We start from the raw sequence: 25,843 nt of genomic DNA, 5'->3' as shown, positions 1-25,843 counted from the left end.
AGTAGCAAAGTAGTTTTATAGTGCCTTTATCTTGCAGAACATCTGATGCTTATTGTTATTTCAACGTGCTTGCTTATACAACATCAACTGTTTTTATACATTTGAAAATAACTAGAAATACTGAATAGCTCTAAATAGTTCCTGTGCAGACTGTGCAGATATTTTAAAACTGAGGAAGTTCTTACACTTCTGTGGCCTCACCAGTTAGTACCTGAGCTCTACAAAATCCTTTGATGGCTGCTACCCCTCTCCATTGACCAAGCACAGAAATGTAAGTAGAGCCTAGGTGACTTAAATAAGTCTGCAAATGCCCAAACCTTGCTCTTCTTTTTTCCACTAGAACCCAGAAACTGAAAGCAAGTTGTTATTTCAGTATTTTGTTATGAATATAATCTAAGCCAAAATATATTAGTAGTGAGGGAATGAATGCATAAATTAAGTGCCTGGGGATATTGTAGTGAGGATGTCACTAGAGAGGTTTATTCAAAACAAACAGAGCCAAAAAGATGCAACCCCTCCACAGTGACCCAGAAAACTCATGATGAGGTCTGCAAAGACTAACATCAAATTAGCAAGCTTCTGATGGAGAGAATGGTGGCTGGCTGGCTTGCTGGGGCTCACTACAGGTTTTACAACCTGAGAAGGTAAAAACATTCTTTAGTATCCATTCCTGGGCTGGACTATTTCATATGGACTAAACCTGCAGTTTAACATCTAACTAGTTTAATTATACTAAGTGGAATAACAGATGTAATCTACAAATTTATATCTTGGCCACCAACAAAACTAGCAGAGTATGTATATTCTTTATCAAGTGTTTTTCCCTGTAAGTGTTGTTTGGTTTATCATATATTTTCCAAATCTTTGCAGAATGCCAATCTCTATACTAACAGCTGCAATGTTTTTTATCTCTTTAGTCAAATAAAAGATAATATACTTCATACCTTCCAGTGAGATGATGAAATTGGAAATCCTTCAGAACTGTAATTCAAATCTATAGGTGACCTTAAATGATTTTTATATATGCTGCCTTTGTTATTTTGAGGTAACTCTTCAAATATGGATCATGCATTCAATTATGTTTAGCTGTCAAGCATGGACTTCATTTGCATTTCTTCACACTGCTATAATTTTGAGGACTGGCAGGTGACCAGAGATGAGGAAAAATATGTACCTACCATCTAGGGTGCAATGTAGGCTTTTTATTGTAATTAGGTAGCATAGATATTCATGATTAGATCAAGGTCAAAGTAGTCGAACATTGGAGCCAAGGGCTGAAGTATAAAGGAGAATGAAAATCACTTTCTGAATGTTGCAGTTTAATATCTATACAGATAGATTCTATGTTGGTTTTTTTAAGAAAACATTAGAAATACATATAGGATGTTGATCTGCACAATGTGCACTGATATAAATATTTATGCTTTTAAACATGTCTCTTACTAGATGATCGGATTTGTAATCTGAAGAATTCACCACTATGGAGTTCTGTGGGTTGACTTCTTTTAAAGAAGTGATGAGATACTTATTCTAACTACATAATTTGCAAAATCCTCTTGATATTGATTAGGTCTATGTATCATTCAAGTTGCTTTTTGAACTACAACTTCACGCAGCTTTGTCTTCCTAGTTTACTAGATCTTATAATCTGCTGGAATTCCATGCTGAAAAATACAGCTAAATAATGTATTTCTCTGTTTTGCCTCATACAAAACAATAGTTGAATGAAACTACATTAAAGAGTGCCTCAGCTGATCGATTAGGAAAGGCAAGGAAGTGTCAGGATTTGTTGTCTATTTTAGTCCCTTTTTTTTTTTTTTCTTCAGTGAGAGTAAGAAAGAAGAGTCTGTCCAACAACTTCCGTTCTGCCAATGAGTTGAGCCGATACTGACTTTTCTACTACCTTTTTTTTATTTCTGAAAAGAACTCTGCTTTGACAAGAGCCCCAAGTCCCACTTGTTTTCTGGTTAGCTTCTTTGTCAGGTCACTCTGGAAGCCTGTAGATTTTTATTTTAATGTTTAGATTTGGTCTTGAAATAGTCTAAATCTTAAACTTAAACATCACTTACAATGAGTGGTAAGAATAATTGCCTAGTACAGTCATACAGAACAATAAAAACTGTACCAATTCTCTGTGTTTGTAAGCTTTGATATGCTATTTCACATTTTATTTGATAGTGCCAACAGTCTACAGGTCAATGCTAAACAGCAAGAGAGTTTTAAATGTTAGGTTATCTAATAAAATGCCCTTTCTTAGCACTCTAGGGCAAGTGCTTCCAATAGGTGTCAATGGATATTTCTAGAAAATAATTTCCATACCAGAGATAGTAGGGAGACATTTTCCCTCTGCAATCTTAGTTCACCTTAGTTTTTGGAAAGTATTTATTTATAGATACCCAAGTTAATTTAGTGCTTCAACACTCCCAGAAAAGAAGTGATATAACCCCTGTTTGCATGGATGGCAACTTACCAAAGGTAAATGAATCTGCATTCCCAAGCCTGAAACAAACAGTTTTGTCCTCATTTTACTTCCATTTCCTCTGAGTCTGAGAACCAAGTTAGCAATTGCTGAACCCAGTAATCCAGTAACTTACCCAGTGGTTAAGTTTCAGTATGCCAAATACTAGATTGGAAACATCTCCTCTGCCACAGCATGCTACTTGGAAGTCCTGAGATAATGTTTCTGGCTTTGAAATGCATCCATGAAAATTCTCTTATCTCATCAGCCCTCTTTTGAGCTCCATTTCCTTCTCACTTCTTTACCTCTACCCTTCCCTTGCTGCTGGACTCCAGCAGATATACAATATTTCAGTACTGTTGAATTGAAAACTAATCTCATTCCATCAACAGAAAGCAAAAGCAAAGGGAAGTAATAATCTACCTGCTCAACCAAAGCAACAAATTGTGGTGTATTAAATAACCGGTAGCAAAAGGAACTTTTCTCTGTGGATGTTGAACTGGATTGCTTTTATAACAATTAGGTTGTGAACCAACTGGCTTCCAAAAAAGAATGTTTTGGAACAAATCCAGACTTTTATTGCCTTCCCCCTCCCCAAAAAGACATAAAAGTGAATATATCGGGTCGTATTTTCCCTTCCAAAGTGTTTTGTCTTGTCTTGTTTATTTTGGCAGCAAGTAAAAACATACCAATGGTTAATGTCTCTGATTGTTTGCAGGTGGTTCCCTTCTGACGACTTTTGGGGTAATTGCTAGTGCACTGAAAACGTGCTGCGTGCGGTATCGCTACTTTAGCGGAGGCATGACAAACTGGATAGATCATGCCAAGGAAAACTATGGTGGTCAGTACAGTGAGACTCAGGTGGAAAGCACAAAGTCACTTGCCAGGCTCTTCCCATTGTTTGCTTTCCAAATTCTATACAGAACATGTATTATGCAGGTGGGTTTTAAACAAAAATCTTGAAATATACTGTGACGTGTTTACTACTATGTCTCTAGGCATGGTTTTGTTTTTTAACTGTTGCTTTACCAGTGGAGCAATCTCAGAGCAGTTTTAATTACCTGAGAATATACCTTGCTATATGCTCTCATCTCATCAAATAAGTAAAATTGACTTGGTCAAGCCTCATTAAGGAGCTTGTGCAGCTGCTTGCTACTCACTTCTCTGAACCCTTACTGGCTGAAACATCTTGTGCTAGAGTCCCGTCTCCTCACGCTGCCATGTTGCAGTTATCAGAGACTCAGGCTTAGCATTCTGTTGAAAAAATGTAATTTTCCAATTTCTTTAATGTTCATTTACTTTTGGGGGGAAGTACAAAAATCTTTATTTGCTCTTTTGGTTGCATATTTCTTCTGCTGTTTTGATGGGATTATGTGGCTGGTGTACCTACACTGGAAATGGGTGGCTTTCCATTTGGGGAAAGAAGCAGTCCTTTCACAGCCTCTTTATCAGGCTATGTGGTTCTTTCCACTTCTGAGTGCATATGTGTTACATAAATGTAAATGTGTCAAGAATCTACTTAAGCTGACATGATTCCTTCAGATTCATTTCTGTCTGGATGAACAGGAGTTTGAGGTAGCTTACCCTTTGGCAACTGGAATAACAAATTATGAGCTGTCTCAGAAATTAATTTTTACTTACTGGTGTTAAAATGCTGCTTAAAGAAATTCTTACAAATATGTAGCGTATACTGCTTTATTGACACTCTGTCTTGCCATCATCCTACATTCCCATCCATCTTCCTTATTCTTTCTCCTCTTTCCTGCCCCCCTCCCAAAGCACAAAAAATCCCAAGCAAACAAAACAAAAAACCTGAAACCAACATATACACACACATATGGCCAAGGCTATGCATTAATGACCAGATAGAAATGAAACAGATGGCATTAATCAGAGTTGTAATAATCAGGTATATATCTAGAAAAGACAAAAGTATTTTCACTGCTGAAAGAGATGACTTTTATTCCTTTGGCAGAATTTTCAATAAGTTTAAGGCTCTTTCTTAGACTAGGCAATAGACCAGTATCTTTTTTGTGAAGATTAATACTATTGTCTCCATATCATTAAGTTAACAGCTTTCAGTGCCTGTGATTCATGTTGATGATATTTTAATTCCTATTAAGAAGTCAATTCTGATTTGCAATAGGCAGTGGAAAGAAGGAACCAACAAAATTTGGCTCAATTCTGATCTTTCATAGTTCTGCTGCCATTTATTCACCCTTTTACAATTTATATCTTCTTTTGGAGGTGGAATGTAGGTGAAAAATATTTTTATTAAGAGCTAGCCTTTGAGTAATGCTTTAGCACTGAACAGACTCCCAGTGAGTCTGGGTTGACTACAACCGCTGATGGGAAACACTACATGAGCTCAGTTACTAACTATACATTAATTTTCAGATAACTATAAAGCAGTAATATTCTACCTGGATTTGGCATTACCAGTCATATTGAAGAGCCATGCAAAATGCTACAAGAATCCAGAACTCTCTAAAAACAAATAGAGTAAAGAAACTAATTCTTTATCCAGCTGTCATGACTATACTCTGTGAGTTGCCTGAGTTACCTCTTTCTTTTTCCCATCAGTCTGTAAAATGGAGTGGATTATAAGTCTCTGCTGCACATGAAATTGCAATGCTTAGTTAATCAAGCTTTCTCAAAAAAACAGACTGAAAAATCTGTTCATAGAAGCCATTGTGATTTTATTCTTTCTTTAAATAAACTCAATGGATCCTCTGTAGAGCCTCACACAAGCAGGAGGAATTATTTGCTTTTGAAGTGAGAGAGACTCTTACAAATCTACTTAATTTCATACCCGGATGATTGCCATTGGTGGGTTCCTTATCTGGTTATTCATTTCCTCCTGTTTTCAATTCCCAGAAGTAGATGGAAGTCCTCTGTATAGCTGCTATGTCTGTCAGTTACATTTGGCCACAGTTCTAGAACCAGCTTAATCTTCATTCCCTGTAGCTTTTAAAGTCACGTGCTGGCAAGAGTGTCTTAAAAATTACTTCTACTTTGAGCACGCATTGAGAGGTTCAAAATAACTCTGCATCTTGCTGTTCTAATATTCTGTTTTGTTAAACACTGTCTATGAGAAGTGACTAAAATATTAGACAGAACCATTTAGTAGATTGGTTGATAGCTCTAGTTAGGGATGATCAAATAAACTCATGGACTGCTGCTTATAAATTCAGGAGCAAATGAAATAGAAGGAAAAAGTTATGTTCTGGCAGAGAATGAGAATGTCACTATCTGAAAGGCTTTCATAATGAATGGTCATTTCATTTGGCCAGCAGGTATTTGGTTTACTGTGACTTCTGAAGAAGGAAAAGAGTTGGAGAAGTTTCCAAATATAGTAAAAATCTTATGAAAGGTACCTGGTATACTATGGAGTGGGTTTTTATTCTTCAATACAGATTCCTTCAGCATATTATCTGCAAACCATGAATTCCAACTTGCACTTCAGTGGATTTGTCTTGCCGGTTGCAGCAATGAATGTGATAAGCATTGTGCCACTACTGATTCTTGTTCCTATTCTGGAATGCATTAACTCATGTCTCTTTAGTTCCAAGGACACTGGGCATTCTCCAACAATTTACATTGGTACGTATAAAATACATGTGTTTATACAGTTTTTATATGTATTCTGTTTTTGAAAGACAAACTTCAGTAGTCTATGGCTGATCCTATACAATTATTTCTGAGTATAAATGTTAAGATGGATTTGTTTCGGGATAAGAGGTGAATATGTTTCAAAGGAATTGTTGAAAAGATGGTCCTGAAAAAACATACTAGATATCAAGAAAAAATGCATAGCTTTTGTGTAGGACAGACATTGAGACTCTTCTGACCAATTAAAAATTTTCAGGCATACTCATGAATAACTAGGAGTCATCCTGAGGAATTGGTACTAACCATTAGGACTGAGATTTATTCTGACGTGGTTATCTTATATATGTTTGTTTATCCATTAAATTTGGAAAGTTAATGTACTTTGAAAGTCTTTTTTAGGGATGGGAGAGTCCTTCAGTTAGTTGCACTCTGGTACTGGAGAAATGTTCCTTGCTCAAATAGTGAGTCTGGATTTAAATAACTATGTTATGAACAAAGGCTTTGTTTTTCTGATATTTTTGCGCTATAACTGCGTTGACTAGTACAGTTTATTCCAGACTTTGCAGTCGCATTACAAGCAAAATAGAAGTATCTAGTCTAATTCTGTGTTTGCAATAGGTGTTTTCAGAACCAGTGAGCAAAAGAAAACATGCAGACAGCTACATAAAATAAATGGATGTGTATCACTGGACTGCTGTTCCCATTGAACAGGCTGAACATTTCACAGGTGGAAGGTTACTTGGAGAGGTACAGCTTTCCTCTCTAGTACTACAATTTTCATTTGAATATCTAGTATGGGATAACTGTCCAGGTGTCTAGTAATTTTATTTATTAAAATCCTAAAGTGAAACGTACCTTATTGTACACTCGGTAAAGTAAAGCAAAGAGGGATCTCCAGAGGCCAAGTATTATCTCTGTCTGGCAGAAGTGGTACAAAGTCTTTTCTGTTATGAGTCCCTATGTTTTCAATACTAAGCATTGTAAGCTCAGGCTTGCAGATTGGCACACATTTCAGAGAAATTAATAGCCTAGAAGTAATGATGGCTTTAGCAGGGGTTGGGCCTCCTTCTGTTGACACTGCTGTGTTTTTTGTTTTGCTTTTTCAGTGTTTTTTTTAATTATTCCCTACCCCCAAACCTTTTATGTTCTAGGATCTGGAGAGATCCTCTGCAACCCTCTTCTGGTATCAGCTACATCTAGTACCACCAGAAAAGCAGCTTCCATTCTGTATTCACTTAAAACTATTCCCTTTTGTAGGGAATAGTTTTCTCATTAAACTTCCTACTTTTTTTTTATCTTCCCGCCTGCATTACAAAACTCAGAAAAAAATATTTATAAATGACTATTTTCTCAGTGTGCTACTATTAATTCAGTGCCCCATGGCAAGCAGCACAGTGAGTACTGACACACACAGAGGCATTAATCTGACTAAATTAGCCTAATTAAGAGTGTTATTAAGTTTTATACAAACCAGATGCATATAACACAGCAGGTTGCAATTACCCTAGTTTTTAAAATAACATCTGCATTAAAACACAAAAAGCACGTTTAGATAATAATTTTCCTTAAAACCATGGAAATTTCAAGTTAGTATTAATGTTTTATCCTGTTATGTTGAACAGCAGTAGAATATATGCAGTGGTTTATTCTTAATAGCTTCATTTATTAAAATAGCCTCCTGTTAGGACTGATAAATTACCTGAGGCATAAAAATACCACTGAGTACAGGCAATGGCTTTAGATATCCAAGTATATGACTGCACCTGCAAATATGGTAGACCTCTAAGTGCCAATATTTTTGCCAACAGTTAATTAGGTTCACAGTTATTTTCAGGAACAAAATTGGAAGTATAAATAGGCTGTTGGTGTTAAGCCAGCCTATAACTATATTTTAATTCACGTCTTTGTAAGAGGAAGAAATTTAAATAGTTTTCTGGATATTTTCAGTGTGTTAAGAAGAATAGTTTTCAAGGACGAACCATATAGACAATGTTGAACTGAAATATCTGATTGCTCTATAATAAGGATCTATATGAAAACTATAGTAACTAATCTATGTTACTTTCTCTGTAGTTGTTGGTTTATTTGTACATTAGGTATGATCTAAAAACATTAAAATCTTAACATGAGTTTAGATTGTGTCCCAAATATGTTGAGTATCTGGACCTCTTTATGAAAAATGTGAGTATTTGGTAAACTTAGAGTTTTTCCAGTTTAATAGTAGCTTGTTTGTGTTGTTTTGTTTTTAATATTTTATGCTGCTTGATTTAGTCAGTAGTATAGAAGATTCAGCAGAGGCCTGAAGGTGTGTGTCTGCTGGATAGTTGTCCATCACTTACAGGCAAAAGGCTCTAGCAGAAGTACCTCAGTCATAGAAGTTCTTGCCTGATTATACTGAAATGTCTTATTAGTCTTGAGTATACTCCATCCAAGAGTGATGTGGAGAATAGCTCTCTGTACAGTACACAAAAGCAAGCCTCCAGTCCAATGTCTATCTGAGGTGATTTGGGGGTTGGTGATGACCATTTCTCCCTAAAAGATGCTCTAGTTTGAACAAGTATTAATTCCAAGAAAGCTTTTTGATCTGTTTTACTCAGGATATGAGATCAGGAATCACAAAGGTCCAATACAACCTTAGTCTCTAGGTAATACAAGCAACCTTGTCCTACAATCAGCCCCAAATGTTCCTATAACAGCCTGTTCTATAAAACTGAGGCCTCAGATGGTAATTCCAAACTCTGTGTTTTAGAGGACTGAAGGGAGAAGAGATAGGAAGAAAACCAGGTCTCCAAGGCTCTCAGTTTTTTCCTCTGCCACATAATGTGTTAAAAGAAATGTTATAATTGTTGGACATTCAGAGGTTACTTTTTTCTGAAATGTTTTGGCTTTTAGTAAAGAAAATGCTTAAAATACAGCACTGTGTAGTAATATTGAACTGCTTGAGGTTTCTTTAGTACTAACATAATTTTTCACTAGAACTCTTGCTTTGGTAGATTACAAGAAGCTCCTTGAGGGCTTTTATACCTGGCCTTGATAAGGTGCATTGGCTAGAAAATGCTGTTGAATTCCCTCCTGACATCAATTTTCAAGCAATAATTCATTGATGTTCTTATTAAGCACTAGAGGGGCCTTAACAGCAAAACAGCTTCCAAGCCTTAGGTTAGGTGGTGGGGAGGGTATTTAAAGTTGTGAAAATGCAGGAAAACTGTGCTGGTGGAAAGGTTTGAGAGTTTGCCACTGAGAGAAGAAAAACAGATGCGTGCAAAACCGTAACAAGGCTAAGGCCACTTAGTTTTCTGCCTCTTCTGCTCTGACACCCAAAAGAGACAAACTTTATAAGCATAATACGGAACAAAAGCCTTTGACTGTCAACATAAAATCTAATAAGTGTAACGATTTCCAGTCATGAAGTGAGATGAGTCTTTATAAGACAAATGGAAAAATATAGTCTAGGTATTTGAGCCAAAGCTGTCAAAAGAAACCAAATTCTTACACTTTTACTTCCATTATAGCTTAGAAATGCTGGGGAATCACAAACACAAAATCAATGGGAGCTCAAAACATCAGAAGTATAAGTGTTTCAAGTTCAAGAGACTTACTTGAATACTTTGCTTTCTTTGTGCTTTTCTGTTCTGAGAAGCTACAACTATTTCATACCTTCAACATCAAGAAATATAAAATAATACATTTAGATAGCATCCTCTATGCAATGTGTGGTGAAGTGTGAGGTGTTTAAAATAAATCTGAGTTTATTAGAAGTTTTTATCTTGCATTATGAGGCTAAACATATAGGAGTTTTTTCCTGCCCTGTGTGCTTGTGCAATACTTGCACTTGTGCCTTACCACGTGAGGCAGGCAGTAGGACTCCATGTGTTGCATGTGCAGTAATATATTGAAATGTATTGAGAATCCATTGTATTATGGATCATGCAGTGATACTTCTTCAGGACAACTGAAGAAGGCAGGAGGCAACTGTAGTCCAACAGTTTATGTGTAAACACTTCAAAAGCTGGAGATCATCTCTTTAGTCATGCAGCTCATCTCATCCTAAAATGTTAAACAGTCCAACAAATACACTATCCAACAAACTTTCAAAAGTAGTTCAAGGAAACTATAGTGGAGGGAAAGGGGAAAATGTAGGAATGCTTGATCTCCTGAGGTGTGGTATGCACTGCTGATCTTTTTCGCTTCTACCATGGCCTGCAGCCTTAGAAATCCAGTACTTCAACTGCCTGCACTACTTATTTTTGTACAGCAAACAAATGGGTAAAGCATACAGTGTATGTGTATATTTCAGAATCTTATTACTGCTTGAATAGGAGAATTTGGCCCTGTTTGGTAGTCTTGTTCCTACCCAGTCTCTTGTGATATCTGGAAGGGCTTCTGCCTTTTCTTTCTCTCCTCCTTTCTTACCTCTCCCAGTCTTCCAAAGAAGTTCTTCTTTGTGACTTTGCTCTTCAGAAGTGTTTTTCCCCTCTCTTTCATTCTGCATCCCTAAATTCTTTCTGTGCTGAGCTGGTGTCCCTTTGCTATAAAGAGTTAGGCTTGTGGTGTGGCAAGTACTCTTTATTCATGTTTATGTGTCCAGAGAAGATGGGGCGGGGGGGTAGGGGAGGGAGCCTCTTTTGCATCTCCTAGGACTACATTTTATTCTAAATACAGGATGATCCTGTAACTACAATCTTGGTGAATGCTCTCTGTGTTCTTTACCCAGTTGTAGGTCAGTTATCTGCTGCGCTTTCTGTGATGGTTGCTGGCTTCTCTGAAATACACCGAAAGCATTTCCCTCAGGTGGAGCAGACTCTTTCCGAGGAGGTTCTCCTGGTCTCCTCCATGTCTTGCTTCCACTTAGCTCCTCAGTACATCCTACTTGGAGTGGCTGAAGCCTTAGTAACTCCCTCCTGTAAGTAAAATCTCACAGGCTAAAGCAAGAGTGTCCTGATTCACAGAGAATGATATCAGCTTCCTAAAAATAATTACTGTCATCTGATATTTTATCCCTGGCTCTCTTCCATGGGCTTAATGAGCAGATCTGTGCTTTACCTGCTTCAGAGTAGCATAATTTATCTTGCTGGCTGTAACTCAGTGTGATCAATGACATTGTTCCAGATTAACTGGAAGGTAACACAGCCTGGTCAGGTCCTTGGGGTGCGTAATCCACCGTTCGGCGGGGAGGTGATCAGGGTGGTGGGACTCTGGGCTCAGATGCATGACTGGTCTTGAAGATGAACCTGCTTCAGGTGGGGGATGGACCAGATGAGCTCCCGAGGTCCCTTCTCACCTGAACACTTTTGTGATGATTTTCTTGAGATGGAACAAGTACGCACATGACAGCTGAGCTGTGGTTATGATCTATGAGCACTTTTTAGGCCACAGTCAAAGCAAGGTGAAGCAATTTAGCTTAACCTTTTTCATTTGTGGACCCAGGTGACAGAATTATTACGTGGTTTTCACTGTCACCAAGCATATACAGGCAGGCAACACAATCCAACTGGCAGGATAACTTGGAGAATATTGTAGGCAGGTGTAAAATTTTTTGTTTGTGCTCCAGTTGGGAGTCATGTGTACATGCCTGCACAGAGCATCATGCTTTAGCTTGTGGCATGGAGCCAGAGATAAACACTCCTGTTTTGCAGAGCACAGGCAGAGCTTAGCTCACACCTGCCATCCGTAAATTATGTAGACTTGCTCTTGATTGTGAGTCTGAACCTTCTCTCCCTTCCATAATTTACCTTTCCACATCTACACTGACATTCCTGAGGCTTATCTTCTGAGGAGCACACAGAGTGCTTACCAGTGTTTTACCTTGTAGAGCTTAAAAAAATGTTAGTATTACAAAAATAATCTAATCAACATTCACTTAGAGACACAGGTAAAGTAATTGATTAGCTGATTTCTGCAGGCATTTAATTCTACAGGTTGAGTATCTACTGTTCCAGTAAAACCCCAGAAATCTTCATATTTTTATTTAAGAGCAGGAAAATAACTTCAGTGTTTCAGCTTCATTCTTACACTATAAGACTACTGAGAGCTGTGGGTCATGGTCTGTAACTAAAAAGGTAATTTTCCCTAGTTTTAAATACTTAGCACTTTCATAACGCCTCTTCATCTGATAGCTCTCAAGTACTTAACTGAGACAGGTTTCTAGGCAGGTAATGTGGTTTCTAGGTTACAGGCTAAATGTAACTGAAAACTGTGACCTTCTCTGTTTAGCTTAACAAAAAAAAGGTTAGGAGGTGGTTTGCTTACAGTCTTCTCATGCAGAAGCATGAGAAGAGTATTACTGGTAGAATAAGGCTTTTTAATCTAGCACAGTGAAACACAACACAAGCCCAGTGACTAGAAGATGACATTAGCCTTTAGAAAAGAAATAAAGCTCTGTCTTGGGATTTTTTTTTTTTAATCTTTTTAAAGGATTGTGATTAGAATTCCTTAGGAAGAAAAGTGGTCTTCTCCATTTAAATAAAGATTAAGCATCTTGTTAAGAGCTGCTGTTAGAGGTGTGATTTGATAACCCAGGCAAATGGGACTTCTGAATTTGAGACTTGCGTGTAGAAAACTAAAGGTAGGTACCTAAAATAGTGCTGTAGTCAATGTAGATGCAGGCCTCCATTCGCTTGCCCACACACAGGTGTCTGGCACCGTTTGTCACAAAGTACCTAGGCTGTGCACGCAGGGCAAGCAGGCTCTTCATGGTACCTGCATGGCCTCCGGCGGCTGCTGGAGAAGAGCATGGTTTTTCCCCAGGCCTTGCACCTTATCGGGCAGCCCCATGGAGATGGCGAAGGTGAACTAGAGCATTTCAGGCAGCGCTGGGCATCTGTATTCAGGTTACTGAACTGAACTCTAGATTTCTACTTCAATTTGAACTGAATTGCTGTTCAGGAGCTATTCAGTGGATCTCCATGGATGGTAATGACAGCCTAGACACTTAAATAATTGTTTCACCTTTCCTGACATTTTAGTGCCTTTGTTATGCAGAAGGTCAAATTCAATTATCATAATAATTTACTTGGCATGAAAGTACATGATCCAAGTTGAAGACAGAAATATTCACACTTGTAATCAGAGGGAAGAGAGGAGATATCTCATTTCTGAACTGCTTGGTTAGAGGAGTTAGATTTGGCATATTGAACTCTTTATCTACATTTGTGCCCTGATACTTATAGTTGTGTTTATACAATATGTTTCATTATCTTGTTATAGGAGTTTTACATAATCATCTGCTTCATGTGGCATGAGCATCTTTTAGAATAATATCAGTATTTACTGTTTCCCTCGCACTGAGTCTTTAAAAAATAAAACAAAACAATGATAAAATAATTGTTCTTCTCTACAATGTTAGAATGTAAGACCTCACAAGCCTCTGACAGCTTGAATTTGTAACCCTAGCTTGGTTTAAACTAGGAAATTACCCTTTTAAAGCCCAATGATTTAAAAGGAAAAAAAAAAGCAAAAACACACCAAAAAAACCCACAAAAAAAACCCCACACCAAAAAAAACCCCAAACCCACAAACCCAACAAAACGAAACAAAAAAACCCCACAACAAAAAAACAGCAAACCAAACCAACTCCATCCTGTGGGACAGTACTAACAGGCATTTGCCCCCACAGCACATGAGATTGCTGGTGATGGGAAGCCAGCCTGCTGGCCACAGCAGCTGTGTTACACTGCCAGTGTCCAGGCTGTAACTGCTTTGCCCTACAAAGGGTTAGCAGATTTGCAGCGTTTGCTGAAGTGCTACAAGAATATCATCTGCCCATCAACAAATCTCAAAGCACTTAGAAATGGGAAGCCTTGTAACAAACAGCTCTGTTAGTTAAAGGATATACTGGGGATCATTTCACCCACCGATGAAATGCAATAGTCTCCAGGGTGAAATGCAGCAGCTGCTTAATAGTTCACAGCAGCACCGTGGGAGAAGCGAGGAACAGAGTATGCAATGGAAACAGCAGGGGTAATTTAGGTAAGTAGGATGCAATTACCCAAGCTGAATTTGGCCAACATGCGTATTTTGCACCCTTGCTTTTAGAAGGGAGGAATAACCAAAAACTTTTTAGGCTCTTAGTGATTCAAATTAGCTAGGACACTGACTGTATGATGTTTCAGACTGTACTGTTGCATCTACAGATGGTGTCCTGGGCTCACCTGCTTTCTCCTGCCCTCAGGCTTTTGATTCCTATTGTGAATGAGGAAAACACACTGCCCATGGTGGTTTTTTTCTTTTCTTTAATATGTTTCCAAAGCTCTCATTTGGACATCCAAATTAAAAAGCCTGGAAGATAGTGATTACAAAGTTTCATTTGTATTCAGAGATGCTTCAGGCAACTCAGCATCCAAATAGGATCCTCTGCTGACAAGTTTCTCAAGCTGGAGGTCATTCAAACTCAACTAAGCAGGTTTGGGAGACACTGGGGCTTGGAGGAAAGTCTGGATGAGTGCTAGAGGTATGAAATTAGGAAACAAGAGGCTTTGATAATCAGGGAAAGTTACTCAAAAAGAACAGTTATCATAAAGACCTATGGTAACCTAGTTCAGCCAAATTACAACTGGTGGGATTATTTATAGTCATCCATGCTACAACGGCATGCTACAGCTCCCCCTCGCCACCAAAGCTGTTGCTTCTTCTGGTCTAGTAATCTGGCAAGAAAGTGAAGAACAAGGTCTTAAAACTTAGCTGGTGACTCTGGGGGTTGCTCTGTGGGGAAGAGGAGCATTGTCCAGCCTTAAGTTAAAGCAAGGTATCTGTCCAAGTTAAGGTAGAGCTCTGGATTCTGGAGGTATTTATTAGTGGCCATGTTGTATTGGCTCTGGCATAGGAGGTCCCACTGTCCTGCAGTTAAATATCACATCTTCTGTCTTCGTGCTTGCTGACTGTGGTTGTGTTTCTCTTGTCTTGCTATGCCTGAGGTTTTAAAAGGTGAAAGCAACTGTCAGGGTGAAAGATCTTTATGTACTTGTGCGATATTGATAGTTGTATGTGGGATGGCTTGTTATGGAGATTTATTTAAACAGTTTGTATAATCCTTTGTTAATAGGGTACATACTAACACATCTGATTGCTTTCTGCAGCAAGTACATTCTCTGTGTAAGACACAGAAAGTCCCTGTTAGAGACATTTTGGATTTTTTTCTCTTGTCTATCTTCTACCATAATTTACTTTTTCTTTTTTCTTTTTTAACCTGTAACTGTATCTGCTTCCTTTCTAAGGTTCCTTACTTTCATTTCGGCTTGTGCCAGAAAGAATTAGAGGGATATCCATGCATTTTTTAACTCTCTTTAATGGAGCTGGCTGCTTTATGGGAGCTTTTTTTGTTCAGACAGCCCACGCAGGCACTCAAGGTAAGAATATGCTCATGACTGGTGTTCCTGAGCAGTTTTCTAATACTATTGATTTGGAGAATTAGGCAGCAGAATTAAAGGGGATGCCAAAGTTTCATTGATTTGCTCTCACAATTAAGATGGAATTAAGATAGGAAATAGCCTTCCAGCTGTATTCATCCAATTTTAATGAGTCATCTTAGTTTTGATAGGTGGAGTAATTAGACAATGGCATCTTGCAGGAAGCCCTCACCTCCAATCTCTATACTTCCATTCTGGAAGACAAGAAAATAAATTGTCTAGGAAGCACCTTTTTATCTTCATGAAGAAGTACATTCATGTTAGCCACGCTTGCGTAGAAGCCTCTGGCCATGAGAGCAAGATTAGTGCCTCAAAGAATGGAGAACATGCCTTTCTTTCTGTTCCACAGTGTCATAGGGGGAAGGAGGTTGGGTTGAGTGTTTCAAAGCTTTCTAGGGAATTCGTTTCCCTAGACCCACTACTTTTCTCTTGCCTGCTTTACACCTCTCCCTTTGCCCAGCTACTGGAAGAACCAGATTCTGTGACAATATGGTCTCACTGTGGTTTTATCCTTTTGCAGTTGAATACTGCATTTCCCAGAGAGCTTACTGTTTCAGAAGGGTTTATTTCAGATTCAGCCTTTTGAGGAGTATTTAGTGTGAGCCCTGAAGTGGAGATTTTTCCGAGTTGCTGACTTTCAAGATAGGCCAAGAGTTTCTTAACATGTTTTTTTGCCTTTGCTGATGAATCTTTGTTCAATACAGAAAAGACTTGTTTCATAAGTAAATTTAAAAAGTAAAACATTTGAGATCTTGAACTGAAGGACAGGGATCCCTCTGTTCACACACCTGAAATAGTTCTACTTGCTGAAGCAGTACTTCCAAAGATGTGTTCCACTGATGAGCTTCTTTGTTACTGTGTTATAGAGAACTGTTGTCTTATAGAGCACAACTTCTGGCCCTAATGCATGATACCATTGCAATTACCATGGCTGCAGAATTTTGTAACTGCTGATGGCTAAGTTTTGGGTTCTTCTCTTTCCCACATAAAGAACCATGTAACTTGAAAATAAGGGGAAATGGGTTTTCTTGAAAGTATGACAAGAAATTTTAATGCCTGCTTGCAAGAGCTGAACAAATGACTGGTTCTTTGACATGCAGTGCTGTTTTTAAGTTAACAATTCAGCTAAAATTTTATTATCAGGTCTAAAAGCAACACCTAGAGATGAGTAAAAACAGGAATGCTTACCCAAATGAATCAGGCAAAGAACAGTTAAGTATTTCCATGAATTTCCCTCAGTGGAATAGATTTTTCTTTTTTTCATTGTGTAATATGGGTTCAATGAAATTAACACTTCTGAAGGACTGTGGTGCTGACTTTTTTTCTTCCCCTGCCCCCAAAAGTATGGAAATTGTTAATTTTGATAAGGTTGAGATATTTTGTTTTAGTGAAATTGACATTTTACTGCAATTAGACTTTGGGTATAATTGAATATTTATAAAATAATTAAGCATAATGTCAGCATCAAAACATTTTGACTATGTCATGCCACTATATATGTAATTTATTCCTTTATAGAATATTTTTATACAGAGCAATAGAGGAAATTTTTGCATTTGGTTTGCAATTCAGTAGATTTTTGTCTAATTGTGTATCAAAATGATTTATTCTTTTTCTGTAAGTCTGTATGAAAACATTTAATTGATTCAAAAAAGAAAATGTTCATTTCTTGCCAGAAATTCTATTTTATTAAATTCTTATCCTGGCTGGGACCAAAAAGCCTGAACTCTCCAAATTCTCCAGAGACTGCAGTTGCCATGTTCTAACCCTTTTTGCTCAAGATTTTTGAGCAAACTGAAAAAGTTCCCTGGCTAAAATACTCCTCATTTTTATGCAATTGGGTGGCAAACTTCTTTACTTGGCTTTGGAAAAAAAAAAAAAAGGTATAACTTAGGTCTTTATTTAACTTTGTCAGATCCACAATTCCTGTAGATGGAATTGACTGCACCATTATCCTGAGCAAAAGTTACTCTTAAATTTCCAAGGGATTCAGTGACAGTCTGTATTCAGATTAAGATGTTGTACTGGGACTGAATAAGCCCCTAAATAGGGGAAGTCCTCTGTGAAACTTGAAAAGCTTTAGAGAAAATTTAATGGAAAACCGTTTAACGTTTGCTCTGTTGCTCTAGTTAAAAGTGTTAGAGATTACTTTCCCTATTTGTATGTAAACAACATATTATTGGGCTCTCACATTTTATTTCTAAAACTAAGTGGAATCTCACTGGGTTTCTCTTTCCCAGTGTTCCCTGCTTGAATGAGATTAATTATTCCAAGTTACCACAATTCATGCAATTCACAGCTTGTAAATAATTGAGATACTTCTGTATCTTTATTTGTGATATAACGCTTCAGACCGAAGACTTAAGAGTATTCCTCTACTCATCTCAGATAGACTTTTGCCCTCCTGACACATAAATCAAAGTAGGCTTGGGATCAAACTTCTGGAGCTGGGTATAGACTATAACAAAACCTAAGAGGCATTTAGGCTTGGTTTTGGTTTTTTCCTAGTTTGATAGGAAATGTTATATACAAAATTCTCTTGTTCCATCTGGATTTTTTCCAAACTCTTCCATTGTGCTTCTTATAGTGTTTGGTGCTTGTGATTAAAAGCTTCAGCTCAGCAAAATAATATTTTTTTTTCCACTTATAAAATCTAATGATTACCTATTGAACCTTCTAAAGATGACAGTGCTTCAGAGAATAAAATTGTGACCTCTCTTAATTCAAATGACACAAATTAAGCTCTCATTACTCACATTCAGTATTTTTTCAGCTCTGTTTAAAGAGCTTGTAAAACATTCAGTATCTGGGCAATTTATGGAACTGGGGGTAAAGCAAACCAACTGGAACTTTTTTTTTCCCTAAAAACCTGAAGTAATTTATTTATATTGGAAGACCAAAGGTCTTTCTCTTTTTCTGAAGGAAGATGCTAGTATTTATGCAATGGTTTTCTAAGATTTAACAAGGTTCATTGTGTGACTCTTGGGCTATGGGTGCTTTTGTCTTGTCCCATGATTCTTGTTTCACTCAAACCTGAGCCAAGATTATTTCTGGTTCTGCCATATCTAAGCAATGAGATCATGTTTGCTATGAAGCAATTCAGAATACAGTGAAGTAGATCCTCCAGTGTGTATTTTGAAGTGCTGAAGCACAGAGGGTGTTGACAAAATTTAAACATTTTTTTATATCCTATTTCATGTCACTAGTTTAGAATTTTATTTGGGTTTTTATTGGCAAAGTTGATCAGATATCAGTCACAGTCAAAGCTGCATTAATCATTTTTAACGCATCTATGGAGGATGGTGTGAATATGATAAAATAAGACTTTTTTTAAAAATCTGACGAGTGCAAACAGATGACGGGTGACAGTGATATTTTCAGTACAAGCTGGGAAACTGCTTTCTTTTGGATCTCTTACCTCTCATAACATTTTAACGGAAGAAGATGCAAGACAAAACCTGTCCTCCTATGCCAATCATTTCAGAATACATTCCTCTAAAAATATTAATGTAAATATGTAGGAAAAAAAAAGGTCAGAGGAAGGAAACTGCCCCAGACACAATTTTCCTGTTGTATTTAGAGAACCAGGGTTTTTTGGGGGGCTTTTTTTTCCCCCCCTCAGTTTTGGAGCCTTGTGTGATTCAAAATACAAAAGATGAAAAAACTAAAGGATATTTCTTGCAGTCCAGATGGTGGTGTCCACTGGTGCCTACTTAGCTAATAAGGATTAGAGGCAGACTGAGACTTTAATTTGGATATGATTAAACACTAAGTATATGCCCACTAACTTGAAATGATGGAAGACGATACAATCCTTTTCTAAGTTACCAATTAAATTTTTCTATAATCATAGTCTAGGTTGCAGGATAGCTGTAAAAATGCAGGAATCATACAGAATAGACTAACTTCTGGCATGTGGCTGTTTTGCTTTGTCTTCTGTGTTTTCCCAGTACTAAAATATGATGGTGGTGTTCATCAAACAAACTGAATGTCTTCCTATGCAACTTTAGGCTTTGTAAGTCCAAGGGTGCCATCATAGTAACAGATACTTTGTGTGTACTAGTATACGTCAAAGGTTGGCTCACAGCCCTCTCCACATCTTTCATGGCTAGTATTGCCAGCAGTTTGTCACTCTGTCATCCACCAGAAGCAGCACAGGGAAGTGGTTTTTGTCAATATCCTAACCCCTCCTTCACCGACTTTTCTGCCTGTGTTGGTAGGATTGGGTGTTTTCTCTTGCTGTTGTATAATATTCCCTGTTCTTGTACTACCTGAACGTTTTTGATGCAAAATCGATAGGACTGCAAAATGTCAGTGAAAGTTTACCAGACACTTTATTTCAACTATGTATGGTATAGCAGGCTTGAGGAGCTGACTCCGCCTAGACTTGATCTTCTCATTTGTTCTAAATTTGCCATGAAATACATAACTGATTCACCTCCAACCAACAAGAAAAGGCTCTTTAAAATATACACGGTTAAGGAAACTTCTGATTCTCTGTGGTGATTCATGCTACAAAGTATTTCCATTGTTGGAATAAAAATGGAAATTGGGAGCTTGATGTAGAAAGTTAATTCCCGGTGAGCAATTATCTATGTGACAAACCAACCTTGTAATTGGCACTTCTGTTGGCAATCTCCATAGAAAAGTAAAGGATCGACAGAACCCAAAGGCAGTGTCTTTTGAGGAACGTGAATTGTTAGCATATTGGATGCTGACTGAAGGATGAGAAAGTGCTGAGCTCTTCAAACACAGGAGTGCCCAGGGCATCTTACTCCAGCAAAACCCAACAAACTGTCCGAATAAGTTCACAGTGTTCATGGCTGAGAGAAAAATCCTGAAAGTATGACCCCTAAACCCAGTCAGAAGAAGAGCTGGAGTCTGAAGATGGCTTGTGGAAGGTTTTAGTGGGGTAAGGGGTGAGAGTGTCTAAATGGAGTTTTGCTGCCTGAAACACATGGCTGACGTTTTAGTACCGACGATTCTTCTCCCAAGGTTTCCTGCCAGCAGAGGATTCTCTGTGCAGTGAATGTAAGTAGAAGAAAATGTAGTTCAGGTCTATCCCCTCTTCCATGAAAAAACAACTTCCATGTAAAAAGAAAAAGAAAAAAAAGTAGTAGTAAATATTTTTTGCTGAAAGTAGGAAGTGGTTAAACTAGTCTTTGCTGTACCCACTGATGAAAATGCATATTGGCAGTAGGATGAGTCTGGATACCTTCAGGACTGCTGCCACCTGTTTCTCTGTAGAGGAAGGCACCCCTGACAAAGCTTGTTGCCCCTCACTGAAAGGAAAAGACCCTGCTCCTACCTCTTGCTTTGGATAGAGGAGTAAACTAGAGAGCAAGCTATGGGAGCTGGAGTCCTACCATGCCCAATCTAATTTTGGCCCTGCCTATGCTGTTGCTCATTTGCAATACAGGATTTTCCAAAGTCTTTGTGCCATTATCCTGGCCTCACTGATTAAACGCTGGCGATTACTGAAGCAAGCAGAGAGGAGACAGAGCGATGATCTTTGACCTGGACCAAGGAGGAGTCTGGTGGTGTAGTGGGGGTAGAACCCAATCTCCTGCTTGCCAGGCTGTTCTCCCACCTTGATAAAACCAGCCATTCCCACTTTCAGTGCTTCAATATGGTGCCTTTGCTAGTGTTAAGACAGTTTCGAATGTCCATTTTACTCCATTCTCTTCGAAGCTGCTAAATTCCTCTTTTTTTCTTTTTTTTTTTTTTTAATCACTCAGTGCTATTTTTAAGTACATATTTGCTGTTCAGGTTCCATTGTAAACACCATTCCATTAGGAAGCTCCTGCTGCTCCTATAGCTAGCCTAGCTGATGTAAATAACCTAGCAGACAGCGCGAACTCTGCTTTGACAAGCTGTAGCGCCAAACCCCACGCGTGCTTTCTCTTTGATCAGATACCCGCGCGCTCTCTGTGATTTCTATTGGCCGCTGGGGGATGTGAGGTGAAAAACTACCTGATTGTGAATTATGACAGTAAAAGTTTATAAGCTGCTAAACTGAAGTTATAGCACCTAGGAGCTCAGTCAACTGGCAACGTTAAATGATACGTTTTAAAACTTGCTTTGAGATAATGCTACAAAAGGAACTGCGCACGCAGAGGTGAGGTGCTGCTGCTCGGTGACAGGCAGAAAGGTAACATGGCATGGAGCAAACTGCAGAGGAATTGGGAAAAACTGCTGCACTGATGGCAGTTGTTCCTTGTTAATCCCAGGAGAGCTAAAGGTAACTGCTTTGAAAAGCAATGTGTTTACAACTCTAAGACGTGAAGGAAAGAGAAAAATGTAAATATATGTGTGGGTGGGTGGGGTGTAATCCTTTGACTGCTGGCTCTCCTGGGCTGTGGAACTGGTTTTCCTCTCTAATTAGAAAACTTTGACAAACTAAGAATGGCATTGGGTGGCTAAAGATGGCACTAGCGATCAAAAGATCAGTTAAGGCTATCAGGTTTGTACACCACAACTATGATAAAAGCTATTTTTCCTCCTCTCCCTTCTGAATAGCTACTCTATTTAGATGGGTGGGATTTGATACCAGACTTCGAGGGAGCAAAAAAAATGTGACTTGAGCATGTTGATGCTGGTGGTTTAGTTCAGATCGGGAATGTGCTTTTCATCTAAATCTCCTGATCATCTCTGATCTGATCCGATCCTGGAGCGCGAAAAAAATGCATTCCTTTTGGATGGAACTGAAGAAAAAAAAAATGCTCATGCCTGATGTGTTCCAGCTGTTAGTGGGAACCAGTCTGATGTGAACCGCCCTGAGCGGCGCATAGTGTGGGCATCACGTTCTCAGCACCAGCTGTTTCACACTCTGTATTTGCTCTTATTGCACTTCACTACTTGCTAATGAAGACAGTCTCTCTTTCTTCTTCAAAGACAATAAACACCGTGTATTCCCAAATAATGTAAAAGGTTGTTACAGCACTGTAGAGCTCTCTCTGATGTTCTGTGTTTCCTACCATTTCTTTTCACCTTGGTTTTATGTTTTTGCTGTAATTTATTACGGTACTTCAAATACTGATTGTCTTCAAATGCAGACTGACTGGGGCTTACTTTCTTTTTAAGCATCTTGATTTCCATAGTTATCATTTATCACCTGAGCTTGTTTGCAGACTGGTTGTGATGGACAGCATCAAAAGCAATACATCTGTAGGGTAAAGCACACAAGAATACAGGCAGGGAAGATTCTGGTGTATATACGTGGCAGTGTCCTCTGCTGGATGGAGTTTAAGGTCCCAAAATGTCCCAGACACTATTGCCGAAAGCCTTGGCAGAAAAAGGTCTGAGTTGTGTAAATAAATGCTGTGTGCAAGACTAGGACGTGCTGCAGACTCACAGCTAAAGGCAGCTCTGAAGAAAGGTAAAGTAAAATGTCAGGTAGTATCTTGGTAATGGAGATTATGGTAAATGAGAGATGTGAATAAGGATTTCTACAGACCACCTTAATTCCAGTTTTTCCTAAAATGTTCACACTTAACATTCCTTTAGCTGTGTGCACAGGATAATATAGAGGGAAGATGGCCTGACCGTTACAGTAGTAGCTGTGCAAAGTTCTGTTTACCAGTGCACTTCAGATTTGTTAGGAAAGTTCTTTAGTTTCTCTAGATCTCTATTGCCTGTCTGCAAAGCAGGAGCAAAGGTACGCTGTAGACTCAAAAAACATAGATGCTGTGAGAATGAAGTCTGTATAAATAGCTACAGGGGGAGTTCAAAGCACCTGCTGTGATTGTGTCTTACACAGTTATCTCATCCTGCAAGGTAAACTAATTCTGCTTCAAATGTCTGCTTTGCCAGGCAACTGGTTTCCACACTTGCTGCATGAAGGTAAATTGGAGAGATTCTTCTTCTTCTTGGCTTCTTTAATGATGGTGAACACCCTGGGGTTCTGGACCATTGCGCACAGGTATGCGTGGGGAAATGAAAGCTTGATGTTTCATTTGTAGATAAGGTTAGAAATTCTTGCAAAACCTGTAAGCTACTGTGTAATAAAGAATTGGTAGTGATAGATCATATGTTATTGTTCAGGGTTCAGACTTCAGTATCTTTCATCTGCCTTGAGGAGATAAATTTCACAGTAAAAATTATGTGGTAAGGTGGGAAAAAAACCACCACACCAAACCTGATGTAATTAGCCTTAAATATTTAAGGGGTCTTATTAATATAAAAATGCCTTGACGAATGAAGAGCAGAAGATGTAAATATGTTGTCATGGAGTTTAGATCACAGCACCAAGATATCTCGGTCATGGAACTGACCTCCACTGTACTTGGCTTTTTACCAATACAGAAAAGGTTGCTGTTGTCTCAATGAGCTTACATCTTTAGTATAGGACAGTAGGCAGAGGGGTTGCAAGAAAAAAGTAAACAGCTACTGGTTAATGATGTATGCAGTGGTTTCAACAGAATAACCCTAAAATATTTTCTGATACTTTACCGGGCAATGAGATAAATGCACTTTCTGCTCGAGTCAATGGATTGCTCAATAGCCCCCACACAGGAAGCAATTTTATGCCACCTGTAGAGCCTAGGTTTAATGCCTGTATATTGCCTGTAAAATGCAAGGAACTCACAGTTGCAATCCCCTTTTACATCCAGGGTGGTCTGAGAGTTGGTCTGCCTCCTGTATTCTGGAATATTTAATCACAGTTAACTTCCTGTTGTTGATGTTATAATTAATACTTCTAGTCAAGAATAGGGAGGGAAACAACCTGTGTCACCATGAGGGGGAAGGGGCACGTGCAAGTGTCATTCTCTCTTCAACACTGGGCTGCAGTTCTGTGGAAATCCTTCCAAAACCTTGGTGAAGTTGTGATTTGATAATGGCAATAATAGAAAATTTCCACGGGCAGTGTACCTCTAGAATTCTTGAGGAAAAAATACTGCTTTTTCTAGGCTACATATAGCCCTAACTTTGCAGCACCAAAGATTACCATAGCATCTTGTCAATCATTTCCACGGAACATGAGACACAAGCATCCATTTATTCCTGTGGCTAGTTCTTGATTTTCTTCTTTCTACATGTGACATCACTCATGATTAGAAATCCTTCTCCTACATGTACTTTGTCTTCCTTTTATAAAACGGGGTTTTATTCTTCTGTAAAATAAAATTTTCATTTGTGACACTTACTGCTGAAAACTAAAAGGTTTTGGTTGTCAAAAAGTGGCCATAAAATTGGGTTGAACTCAACAAATAATTTTGCCACAAATTAACATATCTTAATGATGAAATTTGTTGACATTCAGTCTTCCTAAAAAAAAAAAAAATGTTATTACAATTTTGTTTCAAATTGGTATTTCACTTCAAAATGAAGGTACCTCATTTTTCAATAAGGCAACCAAAACCTACATGAAATATTTTTTTTGAGGTCAAATGTCATTGTTTCATTTTGTGCTGAATAAGAATTATCCCAGAGGGGAGAAAAAACGGTGATGACCATTCAGATAAACACTAATTTAGGGATGGGGAGAAATGAGGCTTTAAAACTAAATTAGAAAAAATGTACTAAAATTTCTCTGAGGAAAAAAGCATGTTTCTTTTTAAAATTTGTTAAAATGACACAGTACAGCTAGTATTAACACCTGCATCCTGTTTGACATTTCTTATCCTGAAGTTCTGAAAGTTCTAGGAAAGTGCGTATTACTATCCTATTTTTTTGGCTGCTTATATGTCCAGGACTCAGAATACACTGGAACTTGCAAAATATTACTTAATAAACAATGGGTGAAACTAATCTCAGAAAGCATGATTATTTTAGAGTTTTCCTTCCCTATCCTCCCTCCTAGATACAACAGTCTGAATCAGGAATACACCAATGAGTTCAGAGGAAGTCTTCCTGAAGAAAAACTTTTGAAGCATGAAAAAGCCATCAAGCATTATGATAGTGTCCTGGTACATTCTCCCATTTTGTCTCCTATGGAGAAAACCTGATAAAATTTCACCCTTGTTTGACTAAATTTTGACTGTGTTACTAATAAGCTTTCTAATGGTAAATTACCTTGCATGGTTAAGTGGAACTGCCAGTGTGTTTATGAATAACCTTAGGAATAATAATGTTATTTATAAGTTTACAAAATAGCAGTCATCATAGGATTTGGCCTTGTAGGATGCTGCACTGTCATAATGCATGTCAAGGACAATGAGAGCTCACTGCTTGGCATGGTTGGTGGAAAGAGTCTTTTAATCTGTATAGGGAAATAGATAGGTTCCCACATGTATTTGTACTTAGTAATGGTTCAAAATTAAACTCATGTATGCATTTGTTTAGCAAATTACTTTGACAGTATCATTTAAAAATAATTTTGGAGGCTGGTATTGTCTGGTTGATAATTGCGAAGATGGGAGACCTGTGT

At 38.1% G+C, this 25,843-nt stretch overlaps 1 protein-coding gene across 1 annotated transcript in view; it reads left to right on the top strand.

The window, feature by feature from the left end:
* Nucleotides 1-25,421, top strand: part of SLC15A5 (solute carrier family 15 member 5) — a gene marked incomplete at its 3' end in the record, with an annotated part of 35,181 nt that extends 9,760 nt beyond the window's left edge. The window contains exons 4-9 of the mRNA XM_082014273.1: nt 3,177-3,397; nt 5,875-6,061; nt 10,785-10,973; nt 15,283-15,414; nt 23,287-23,395; nt 25,277-25,421. Coding sequence (XP_081870399.1) covers nt 3,177-3,397; nt 5,875-6,061; nt 10,785-10,973; nt 15,283-15,414; nt 23,287-23,395; nt 25,277-25,421 — 983 coding nt within the window. The remainder of the gene's footprint in view (nt 1-3,176; nt 3,398-5,874; nt 6,062-10,784; nt 10,974-15,282; nt 15,415-23,286; nt 23,396-25,276) is intronic.
* Between the last annotated feature and the right edge of the window lie 422 nt (nt 25,422-25,843).

The sequence above is a fragment of the Phaethon aethereus genome, assembly GCF_964289735.1.
Source record: "Phaethon aethereus genome assembly, chromosome: 1".
Lineage (NCBI taxonomy): Eukaryota > Metazoa > Chordata > Aves > Phaethontiformes > Phaethontidae > Phaethon > Phaethon aethereus.
The sequence above is the reverse complement of the archived record's forward strand: the minus strand, read 5'-3'. Positions and strand labels throughout refer to the sequence as shown.